This window comes from Budorcas taxicolor, chromosome 22, assembly GCF_023091745.1.
Source record: "Budorcas taxicolor isolate Tak-1 chromosome 22, Takin1.1, whole genome shotgun sequence".
In the NCBI taxonomy this organism is placed as follows: domain Eukaryota; kingdom Metazoa; phylum Chordata; class Mammalia; order Artiodactyla; family Bovidae; genus Budorcas; species Budorcas taxicolor.
Genome location: NC_068931.1, coordinates 37,616,762 through 37,629,451, shown reverse-complemented (window position 1 = coordinate 37,629,451; position 12,690 = coordinate 37,616,762). Strand labels below are relative to the sequence as shown.

The 12,690-nt window shown below is 45.4% G+C and overlaps 1 protein-coding gene and 1 non-coding gene across 2 annotated transcripts in view; both read right to left on the bottom strand.

The window, feature by feature from the left end:
* The window catches only part of SMCHD1 (structural maintenance of chromosomes flexible hinge domain containing 1), a 122,071-nt gene extending 121,068 nt beyond the window's left edge, over nucleotides 1–1,003 (bottom strand). The window contains exon 1 of the mRNA XM_052660434.1: nucleotides 827–1,003. Within this exon, the coding sequence (XP_052516394.1) occupies nucleotides 827–1,003 (177 nt within the window). The remainder of the gene's footprint in view (nucleotides 1–826) is intronic.
* Nucleotides 1,004–12,125: 11,122 nt separating this feature from the next.
* Nucleotides 12,126–12,198, bottom strand: TRNAE-UUC (transfer RNA glutamic acid (anticodon UUC)). The gene has a single exon. It is a non-coding gene; the product is annotated as a tRNA-Glu (tRNA).
* Between the last annotated feature and the right edge of the window lie 492 nt (nucleotides 12,199–12,690).

Genomic DNA, 12,690 nt, shown 5'->3' with positions numbered 1-12,690 from the left:
AGCCAGGTGTTCTCTGTCGCTGAAACAGAGCCCCAGGTGGTTGAAGCAGCTCACGATAAATAACATCCATTCTTTAAAGCTCAGGCACCAGCAACACCTCAGATCTAGAGAAGACTTGACAGTTTAAAGTAGGGGTTTGCCTACACAGTTATTAACTTTTCAAGCAAACTAACACAGGGAGTATATCGGTCCTCAGGTGTTCCGCAGATACCCTCGGACACCCTTCGAGTGGTTCAGGACCTCCCCCCGCAAGGGGCTGGGGGGTGCAGGAAACCAGAGAGCTCCACCTGTGAGGAACTCTAGGTCAAGTGTTTCCACTACGGAAGGACCCGCCAGGGCGCGCCCGCAAACCTTGACAGGACGACCCGGGAAATTACTGCATCACTGAAGGAACCTAGGAAAAACCAACTCCTGGATTCTCACAACTTCTAGCTATCACGATATTCCTGACAGAACCAGCGGGAGAAAACTCCGCTCTCTTAAAAAGAAATAAAGAAGAAAAAAAAGTTTCACCCAAAAGAGACACAGCTTTCCCGATTCAAAAGATGAGTTGCACGGCCTCAGTGCAACTGAGCTCTGGAAACCCGCGGTACCTCCGCCCGGACGCCGCGATCCCGGGTTAGAGCGAGGCCCACCGACCCGCCGGCCCCGGCCCCCAGGCTTCTTCGCCGCCTCGGGCATGGCGGGCACCCTGGAGGGAGACGCCAAGGCCGCAGGACCCGAGCCGGGTGACAGGTTTATTGCCCCGCGGTGACCAACGTGGGCTTCTCGTCACCCTCCCAATCCAAACTTCACCCGCGCATTCCTCTGTAGCCCCGTCGCGTACCTGACACACGGAGGCGCGGAACGCCGCGAAGTCCGAGCGCTCCTCGACCTGCAGCGCCCGCTCCCCGAGCTCCGACTCCTTCTCGCGTCGGTCAAACAAGTACACCGTCCTGGGGCCGTCGCCTCCGCCACCCTCTCTGGTCTCCACCGAGGGCCCGCCGCCGCCCGCCGCTGCCATATTGGGGGACTGGGAGAGCAAACAGCCGTGCCGGAGCCTGTGGCCGCCGCGCTGAACACCAAAGTGCGGGCCCCGCTTGGCGCCTTCAGCTCCAGCGCCCGAGGCGGCGCGAGGCCTCTACCCTGGCGCGCTCAGTTCCTCCCTCGGCGGCGGCGGCGGCGGCCGAGCAGCGGCAGGCTCGAGGATCACCCGGGAACCGATTCAAACGAGCTCCTGCCCGAGCAGCACGTCACTTCCGCGCCCCGCCGCTCCCGGGGGGGAAGGAGGCGCGCGGCGCGCTCTTCGCAGGGCCGGGACCCGCGCCCGCCGCCGCCCACGCGAGCTCGCACCGCGACCCGCGACCAGGCCAGCCGCCAGGAACTGTGGCGCAGGAGGAAGAGGGGCGGCCGGCCGCGCGCAGGGGGCGGGGCGAATCCAGCAGGCCGCGCGGGCCGGGGCGGGGCTTCAGCGCCCGCCGCCGCCGCCGCCGCCGCCCGGGGCCCGGCCCCTTTCACCCTCACGAAGTTAAGAGGGGAGCTCGGTCCCTCGCATGCGCTGGCGCTCTGAGCGGGCAAGCTGGTCACTGAGGCGGGAGAGCCAGTCCAGGGAGCAGCGGAGGGAATCTCCCGAGGGACCTATTTTCTCCCGGCCCAGAGGGTCCTGGCATCTTCCCGCCTCGCCATGACCCTCGACCGAACCCGTCCGGCTTCGAGCTCCTGGCGCCGCGACCCCGGTTGCGGCCCTCGTGGTTGGACCTGCCTCTGCCGCGAGCACGTGGGTCCCCACGCGGAAAGAACCGACGCCGAGAGACCCAGCGCCGTCCTTTCCGCCCCAGAGCCTAGTGGTTCTATGTGGGCCTGGGCGTGGACCCCCGAGACAAAGAGGGCCCCTGAGAACCTCCGCACAGAGATTGTGTGACGTCACCGCCGCCTCCTAGGGTCCCGGCGCCCGACGCTGCAGGCTGCACACGCCTCCCCAGCCCGTCGCCGAAATGCGGCTGAGAACCGAGCACGTAAACGCCTGTGCTATAGAGTTGTCAGAAATAACTTGGCGTTCGCAAAGGGCTTCACGTAGACTACACTTCCTATAAAAGCCTTTATTGAGCTTCATTAAATATCTTAATCCTGGTCTGTAGTACCCTAAAGTGAAAGTGAAGTCGCTCAGTCGTGTCCGACTCTTTCCGACCCCATGGACTATAGCCTACCAGGCTTCTCTGTCCATCGGATTTTCCAGGCAAGGATACTGGAGTGGGTTGCCATTTCCTTCTCCAGGACATCTTTACAACCCAGAGATTGAACCCCGGTCTCCCTCATTGTAGGCAGACGCTTTACCGTCTGAGCCACCAGGGTACTTACTCAACGACAAATAAAGGTCATTGTTGGAGGACTAGGTTTAGTCATAAGGTCTTAAAAATGTTTAGGCAATAATTTGTGTTTTACAATAACAAATCCACTAAGACGGGGATGTTTTGATTCTTCTAAAGTTCGGGTAATAAAGTATATTTTCTGTTTTACTGGATTTGCCAAACCCTTGTGGTTAATTACGTGGATTGACCCATCTTTAGTGTACATCAGAAGCATAGATATGCTTGTCCAAATAAAGACCCTCCAGAATCGTAGGGGTGTGGGTGTAGGGGTGTGTGTGTAGGGGTGTGTGTGTGCGTGTGTATGTTTGGCTAGACATATAAAGATGGAACACGCAGTTGGAACAAAAGTGTCAGGGCATGTGTTTGTGAGGGGCATAAATAATAGGGTTCATGTGGGGAGAATGAAACAGTAGACCGTGGAAGATAAACTAGGAAGAGGAGTGTTGTGGTCAGATGCCATACATGTTCTTGAAGAGATACTGGAGAAGGCTTAAAACAAAGTAACCTCAACTTCTGTGGGCTTGCTTTGACCTCTTCTGTTTTAGCTTTCAAAGTCAGCTGAACTTTTCTTTAGAGGCCATTACATACTGGTGTTTGATTTAATGACCAAAAACAAAAAGTTTGTTATCTTAAGGCGTGTGTGCGCGCGCGGGCGCGCGTTCAGTCATGTCCCACTGTTTGCATCCCCATAGACTGTGGCCCACCAGGCTCCTCTGTCCATGGAGTTCTCCAGGCAAGAATACTGGAGTGAATTGAATGTCAGAAGCAACTTAGCACCTTCACCCATATGTACAAAAATCTGGGTCTTGGTTTGTGACTTATTAGTATGAAAAATATTCTAATGAAAATCAAGTTGATATGTTCATTTTGAGTGGTATTAGAAGTATTACTTGTTTTTTGTTTTTTTCCCCCATCAATAGTACTGATTACATTGAACAACTAAAAACTTCGTTTATGAGAAAAGAACATTTGATACCATGGTATATTATTTCCTCTGCATTAGAGAACAGCTTTTTTAAAATGTTACCAAAAATCCCCATAGTTGTTACTCAATCAGACTGTATGTTTATTATGCTTAATCTATAATGCCCAATGACCATTCTGGATTTGTTTCTGCCTGTAGACATAAATGTTTATTGTTTGAGTTGGGGGGTATTTTTTTTCACATTCACCGAAACAAAAAAGTTAAATTTTTTTTTTCACAACCAGGAGTAAGTCTGTGTTGTTTCAGGATGCCACCATCCTGAGAAACCTAGGAAACAGATCACCTCAAGCTGAACTGAAAATTTTCCTGAAGCTGTAACCTTTCAAATCAAAGTGATGATTCTGTAATTAATTGGTTGATTTAAATACAAATAATTTAAATTGGATAATTTAATGTACACAATTTATCAGAATTCCTATCTATAATCTATGGCCATATAAATGCAACAGTTTACTTGCTGCAATCCCTGAAAGGAAAAATTGCATCACTACCAACAACCTCCCCACTGCTGAGGAAAGAAAACAAACGTGTGTGTGCTCAGTTGTCTGACTCTCTGAGACCTCATGGACTGTAGCCTGCCAGGCTCCTTTGTCCGTGGGATTCTCCAAGCAAGAATACTGGAGTGGGTTGCCATTTCCTTCTCCAGCGACTCTTCCTGTCCCAGGGATAGAACTCACTTGTCTTGTCTCCTTCATTGGCAAGCAGATGCTTTACCACTGCGCCATCTGGGAAGCCCCACAAGACAAATGCTGGTGTGTTTAATTAGCCACCCAAGGCTTCAATGGGCATTTAAAGTTCCTTCCAGAGAACAATTCCTTCATGAAAATTTGAAATCCTTATGTCATAATAACTAAAAGATTGTGAGTCATGCATGGACTGTCCCTTAGCTCATGAAACTAACCAGATGATTAGAGATGCTGATGTTTAGGACACAGTAGTATAAATGAATGACAAACGTTTGCAATCTTGACTAGTGATCTGTATGTTTTTTCTTTACCCAACCATTCCTTACACGTAGGCTCATTCTTTTCAGTATATGTGTTACAGCAGAAATCAGGAAAAACAGTAACTTTGTAGTAATCAGAATGTTGTCCAACTATATATTGCTTACTATATTGGATATTGGTGAACAGTGGTCAGAAAATAGTTACAGATGTTGTTGTTGTCGTTAAGTGGCTAAGTCGTGTCTGACTCTGTGACCCCCATGGACTACAGCAAGCTAGGCTTCCCTGTCCTTCACTACCTCCCGGAGGTTGCTCAGATTCTTATCCACTGAGTCGGTGATGTTTTCTAACCATCTCATCCACTGCCGCCCTCTTTTGCCTTCAGTCTTTCCCAGCATCAGGGTCTTTTCCAATGAGTCAGCCCTTCACATCACATGGCCAAAGTATTGGAGCTTCAGCATCAGTCCTTCTAATGAATATTCAGGACTGATTTCCTTTAGGATTGACTGGTTGGATCTTCTTGCTGTCCAAGGGACTCTCAAGAGTCTTCTCCAGAACCACAATTCAAAGGCATCAATTCTTTGGCACTCAGCCTTCTTTATGGTACAACTCCCACATCCATACATGACTACCAGAAAACAGCTTTGAACTATACAGATCTTTGTCAGCAAAGTGATGTCTTTGTTTTTTAATATGCTCCCTAGATTTGTCAAAGCTTTCCTTCCAAGAAACAAGTGTGTTTTAATTTCATGGCTGCAGTCACCATTCACAGTGATTTTGGAGCCCAAGAAAATAAAATCTATCACTGCCTCCACTTTTTCTATTTGCCATGAAGTGATGAGATTGGATGCCATGATCTTCAAATAGGAACCATTTATTTGCTCATGATTCTGTAACTTGGGCTAAGCTTAACTAGGCAATTCTGTTGAATTCACTGTATATGACAAGCAGCAGTCACTGGCAGCTTGACTGGGGCTGGATGGTCCATGATGGTCTCACTCACATGGCTGGCAGTTGGCCCGAGCTTGTTAAGAAGTGGATCTCACATTCCTCCATAGGCGTCTCTAATAGCATTGATTGGTTTCCCACTTAAGCTGTAACAGAACCTCAAAAGAAAAAGCTCCAATATGCAAGTGCCGGTCAAAGTTCAGCATGCATCATGTTTTCTGATGTCGTTGGCCAAAGCTAGTCACACGTCCAAGCTCCTGAGTGGTCCCCTCCCATAATAGAGGGAAGTTTACAGAATTCACTGCTAATCTGGAAGCTAGCACTGATATGTGTGTACTGTGATGAAACTAATTTGATAAAATATTAAAAATACAGTTGGCAGAAAGAAGATGGAAGTAATCTTGTTAGGATTTGCTGATGAGACTAAATTCCCCCAAAATGAAAACATCTAAAAAATAAAGGGCAAGGAAAATGAGTTCTTAACTACTCCTATCTTCTCAAATTTATTTTGCAAGTGTGGTTCTTTCTGGAAAGGTAAAGACAGTTTTAGTGACTTGAGTTTAGACTTTGCCAGCTGTATTTCTGCACTTTCTGTAATATATGACTCTGAGACCCCGTCTATGGAACTGGTAGCAAATATTTAGGAGCTCTGGTTCCAGTTTTAACAAGTTCCAAGCTCTGGGTGGTGAGCTTAGAGGCTTTCCCTTGTCTATATACCCTCTTTAGATCCAGTGATTTACTGTTGCTTTTATACCACTTGGGATGTGGGAACCACTTGCAAGGCTTCTTTTAATCCTAACTCCCTAGATGAACTGTTTATGTATTTAGGAGGGTAGGGATGACCATCTCTTCTTACCAGCCTAAAGGGAATCTTGTGCATCTGGAGAAACTTCACTCTTCATCATTCTTCAAGGTACTGTATCAATGCCTCTAAGTCCTTTTCTCACCTCCAAAGTGCTTTTCTCTATCCCCTCTCCAAAACTCTCTGCATTCTCCTAAGAACTTCAGTTTTTAGGGGGGAAAAATCCCGGAAGGAAAGTATCTTTTCTACTCTGCACCCTGTTTCAGTTATCAATTGCTGTACCGCAAATTAGCTCCAAACCCAGGGGTTTAAAACAACAATCATTTTCTTCACTTGGCTCATGCCATTTGGGCAGGGCTTGGCAGAACCAGGTTCACGTGGTATATCAGCCTGGGCAGTTCTTAGAGGAGTCACTTTCAAATGCCTTCCTCACATGAGCTATTAACTTGGTGCTGGTTGCTGGCCAGCACCTCCAAGATCTCTTTTCTGTACCTCTCCCCTTGGTTAAGGTTGGGATTCTCACAAAGAGGTAGGAATACTTCTTACCTGAGGGCTGACTTCCCCTGGAAAGTAAAAGTGGAAGCCTGTAGACCTTAAGTTGGGACTTGAAACAACATTCCTTCTGCCACACTCTGTGGGTTAAGTCAGGTCACAGGGCCATCCTGGACTGATGAGAAGGGACTGTGGCAGAAACAGGAATACGGGAAGCATGGCTCTTTGGAGGCTAACAAAGTGGTAGCCTGGGACAAAGTTCTCCTGGAGCAAGAAAGCATAGAGTCTGACATTTTCTTGAATTGGTGTAGGGGGTTGGTTGTGTTTGGCTGAGGGAAAATCAAAGAAGCAAAAAAAAGTTAAAATATGTTCAGTCAGTTCAGCTGCTCAGTCATGTCTGACTCTGTGTGACCCCATGGACTGCAGCACGCCAGGCTTCCCTGTCCATCACCAGCTCCCAGAGCTCACTCAAACACATGTCCATCAAGTTGGTGATACCATCCAACCATCTCATCCTCTGTGGTCCCTTTCTCCTCCTGCCTTCAACCTTTCCCAGCATCAGGGTCTTTTCAAATGAGTCAGCTCTTCACATTAGGTGGCCAAAGTATTGGAATTTCAGCTTCAACGTCAGCCCTTCCAATGAATATTCAGGACTGATTTCCTTTAGGATGGACTGGTTGGATCTCCTTGCAGTCCAAGGGACTCTCAAGAGTCTTCTCCAACACCACAGTTCAAAAGCATCAATTCTTCAGCACTCAGCTTTCTTTATGGTCCAGGTTTCACATCCATACATAACTACTGGAAAAACCATAGCTTTGACTAGACAGACCTTTGTCGGCAAAGTAATATCTCTGCTTTTTAATATGCTGTCTAGGTTGATCATAGGAGAAGGCAATGGCAAACACACTCCAATACTCTTGCCTGGAAAATCCAATGGCCAGAGGAACCTGGTAGGCTATAGTCCATGGGGTCGCAAAGAGTCAGACACGACTGAGCGACTGAACTGACTGACTACTATGAGGTAATCTCTCTGACCTGAAATGTGTACTTTTTCTTTCTGTTTATACTAGGTTATTTGGTTTTAAATTAAAAAAATTTTTTTGGCCGTACCACACAGCTAGTCCAAGATAATTACGACGGTGTGATCACTCATCTAGAGCCAGACATCCTGGAATGTGAAGTCAAGTGGGCCTTAGAAAGCATCACTACCAACAAAGCTAGTGGAGGTGATGGAATTCCAGTTCAGCTGTTTCAAATCCTGAAAGATGATGCTGTGAAAGTGCTGCACTCAATATGCCAGCAAATTTGGAAAACTCAGCAGTGGCCACACGGACTGGAAAAGGTCAGTTTTCATTCCAATCCCAAAGAAAGGCAATGCCAAAGAATGCTCAAACTACCACACAATTGCACTCATCTCACATGCTAGTAAAGTAATGCTCAAAATTCTCCAAGCCAGGCTTCAGGAATATGTGAACCGTGAACTTCCAGATGCTCAAGCTGATTTTAGAAAAGGCAGAGGAACCAGAGATCAAATTGCCAACATCTGCTGGATCATGGAAAAAGCAAGGGAGTTCCAGAAAAACATCTATTTCTGCTTTATTGACTATGCCAAAGCCTTTGACTGTGTGGATCACAATAAACTGTGGAAAATTCTGAGAGAGATGGGAATGCCAGACCACCTGACCTGCCTCTTGAGAAATCTGTATGCAGGTCAGGAAGCAACAGTTAGAACTGGACATGGAACAACAGACTGGTTCCAAATAGGAAAAGGAGTACCTCAAGGCTGTATATTGTCACCCTGCTTAGTTAACTTATATGCAGAGTACATCATGAGAAACACTGGCTGGAAGAAGCACAAGCTGGAATCAAGATGGCCGGGAGAAATCTCAATAACCTCAGATATGCAGATGACACCATCTTTATGGCAGAAACTGAAGAGGAACTAAAAAGCCTCTTGATGAAAGTGAAAGAGGAGAGTGAAAAATTTGGCTTAAAGCTCAATATTCAGAAAATGAAGATCATGGCATCTGGTCCCATCACTTCATGGGAAATAGATGGGGAAACAGTGAAAACAGTGTCAGATTTTATTTTGGGGGGCTCCAAAATCACTGCAGATGGTGACTGCAGCCATGAAATTAAAAGACGCTTACTCCTTGGAAGAAAAGTTATGACCAACCTAGATAGTATATTCAAAAGCAGAGACATTACTTTGCCGACTAAGGTCTGTCTAGTCAAGGCTATGGTTTTTCCTGTGGTCATGTATGGATGTGAGAGTTGGACTGTGAAGAAAGCTGAATGCCGAAGAACTGATGCTTTTGAACTGTGGTGTTGGAGAAGACTCTTGGGAGTCCCTTGGACTGCAAGGAGATCCAACCAGTCCATTCTGAAGGAGATCAGCCCTGGGATTTCTTTGGAGGGACTGATACTAAAGCTGAAACTCCAGTACTTTGGCCACCTCACGTGAAGAGTTGACTCATTGGAAAAGACTTTGATGCTGGGAGGGATTGGGGGCAGGAGGAGAACGGGACGACAGAGGATGAGATGGCTGGATGGCATCACTGACTCGATGGACATGAGTCTGAGTGAACTCTGGGAGATGGTGATGCACAGGGAGGCCTGGCGTGCTGCGATTCATGGGATCGCAAAGAGTTGGACACAACTGAGCGACTGAACTGAACTGAACTGACACAGCTAGTTCCCCAGCCAGGGATTAAACTCACAGCCCCTGCATTGGAAGCAATGTAGTCTTAACCACCAAGCCACCAGGGAAATCCCTTAGGTTTTTGTTTTGAATTTATTCACCGTAAAAGAGAAATTACACACTCCCACTGTGTGTGTCCTCTGCTCTCAGTAGTCTACCCCAACTCCACTTTACTTGTGACACCAGATGTAGAGGTTTTGCACGCGTGATACAATCTGTGACAGCAGGTGGGCATCCTACAGTTTAGTTCAATTCTGACACCATCTGCCTAGAGAAAATGTCAGATACCACAGGTTAAGGGTTCAGTCCTATAAGACTGTCCCCCTTCCTGACTTCAGATGCCCAATCAGAGGTGTAGGTTGTTATCTGGGCTTCTAACCCAATGGCTCTAAATCTGAGGGTCCTGTGACCCCCGCTGCAGTTTCAGTTAATCTGTTAGAGCAGCTCAGAGAACTTAGGAACACAGTTTACTGACTACTTTACACCTTTATTATAAAAGGTACAAATCAGGGAACATCCTGGGTGGTCCAGTGGTTAGTAATCTGCCTTCCAATGCAAGGGACTCCAATTCCTTCTCTGGTCAAGGGACTGAGATCCTGAATGATGCAGGTACTCAGCCTGCATGCTGCAGCTAAGACCCTACACAGCCAAAAATAAATAAGTAAGGAAGTAAATAAAGATTCTTTATTTTAAAAAGGATTTAAATAGGGTCTTCCCTGGTGGTCCAGTGGCTAAGACTCTGCTTCCCAATTAAGAAGGTCCAGGTTTGACCCCTGGCCAGGGAACTAAGGCATCACCGACTCAATGGACATGAGTTTGAGCAAGCTCCGGGAGATGGTGAAGGACAGGGAAGCCTAACGTGCTGCAGTCCACGGGGTTAGGAAGAGTCAGACATGAAAAACAACGGGGAACTAGATCCCATGTGGGGCAGCTAAGACTCAGCATAGTCAAATAAATGAATAAATGTTTTTTGAAAGAATTAAATAAATAAAGTCACAAATCAGGTAGAGTTAGATGAAGAGACGCATAGTATGAGGTGTGGGGAAAGAGCACAGAGCTTCTCTGCTCTTTGGGCTTCTGCTCTCTCGAAACTCCTCTGTGTTCATCAACACACTTTTGCATTTTTATGGAGGTTTCATATGTAGGCAAGATTGATTAAATAAATCTTTGGCCACTGGTGACTGGTCAACTTTCAACTCCTCTGTCATTTTGGGAGGTACAGTGGAAGACTGAAGACTGAAAGTCCCTCTAATCCAGGTTGGTTTCGTTGTCAACCAGCCCTATCCTTAGAGGCTTTCCAAAAATCCTCTCATTAACATACACACACTTGTAGTTGAAAGAGGCTTATTATAAATAACCAAAAACACCTTTATTATTCTTATCACTTAAGAAATTCCAAGGTTTGGGGGAGTATGTGCCAGGAACAGTGGACAAAGATTAACCATATAAATTTTGTTCAGTTGCTCAGTTGTGTTTGACTCTTTGCAACCCCATGGACTGTAGCACTCCAGGCTTCCCTTACCTGTCCTTCACCATCTCCCTGAGTTCACTCAGACTCATGTCCATTGAGTTGGTGATGCCATCTGACCATCTCATCCTCTGTCATCCCCTTCTTCTCCTGCCTTCAATCTTTCCCAGCATCAAGGCCTTTGATACTGGGAAAAATCACCAAGTGCATATACATTTATACATTCTTCTGCAACTTTTTTGGCTCAACATATTTATGAGGTTCAATAATGTTAATGCATATAGCTGTATGTCATTGTTTTTTTAAACTGCTATATAGCATTTTTTGAAATGAATACACAACAATTTTTCCATTCTACCCATGGACGTTTTAATTATTTCTTGTTTCTTGTTTGCTTGTTTTTGCCTTTTTATTTATTTATTTTCAGTTTTTCTTAAAATCAGGCTTCTGTAAATATTTGTGTGTGTATTCTGATGTTCTTATGCAATGGATATACTGCACAGGATACATGTCTAGTGTCAAAGACAGTGTGTATGTTTACAAATTTACCTAATGATACCAGGTTATTTCCTAGCAGGGTAGAAGACTTACTATTGCTCTACTTCTTTATCAACACTTAGGAGTATTTTTTACTTTTAAAAAATTGTCATTCTGGTAGATGTGAAATAGTGTTTCACTGTGGTTATAATTTGCAATTCCCTCCTTATAAGTGAGATTGAGCATCTTTCCATATCTTTACTTCCTAACTGTGTTTCCTCTTCTGTGAAATGCCTGTTCACGCTTGGGGCTTCCTTTTCTATAGGTTTATTTAATTTATTTTTATCCTATTGATTCTTAGGTGTTCTTTATATCATGGCTATTAACTTTTGGTTGGTTATATATAATATCTTTCCTTAGTTCATGGTGTGTATTTACTCTTTCTGTGATCTTTTAATGAACAGTAGTACTTGATCTTAATGTGATTAAATATTTCAGTCATCTCCATTACAGTTGTCTCTTTTTAAGAATTTCTGGGAATTCACTAGCTGTCCAGTGGTTAGGAGTCTGTGCCTTCACTGCAGGGGACAGGTTCTATCCCCCTGGTTGGGGAACTAAAGATCCTACATGCCAAATAAGAAAAAAAAAAAAAGAATTTCTCTACTACCAAAGTTTCCTCAAATTTTATTCTTCAAGTTTAAAATGTTTCCATTAAAAAATTTGAGTCTTTAATTTGTGTGGAGTTGATTTCTACCCATGATACTGAAAAGGGATCCAACTTTTTAAATGAATAATGAAGTATCTGATCATCATTTATTGAACAGTAGCCTGCCTTTTCCATGCTATAACCTGTGTAACTTTTATCACATACCAAGTTTCTGTGAATGCATGCTTCTATTCTCGGATTTTCTTTTGTCCTTTTTTCCTTTTTGCTGCACCACGCAGCAGGCAGGATCTTAGTTCCCTGACCAAGGATTGAACCTAGGCCCTCTGCATTGAAAGTGCAGAGTCCTAACCTCTGGACCACCAGGGAATTTCCTGTTCTTGGATTTTCTGGTCTGTTCTATTGGTTGATTCCTGCCCCTACCCCTGCTCTTATTGTACTGTCTTCATTTTCTAGTTCTGTTTTGCTTTGAGATCCTATTGAGCAAACCACCTCACTTTATTCTTTTTCAGGAGTGTCATGTAGTTGGATCTTAAGTGCCACCACAAGAATGATAACTTCCTCCTCTTCCTGCTCAGTGTTTTCTCACTTAAGAGGTACTTCAGGGTGCGGTCAACTGCATTTCCATGGTAGCAAAGCCCATGGCTCAATAAGGAACTGAGTACCTTACAGGATTTTTAAATGGACTGGTATTGCTTATACTAAGCACTTAGTTGTGCTTGGAACGTTGCTGTTTGCCTCCACATCAAGCTCATTGTGAAATATCACAAACCCCTTTTCATTTTGTTCTTAATTACCCTGTGCATTCGGATTCAATTATAGCACAAATGCCAGGTTCCTGAACAGCAAAGAAGGATCAAA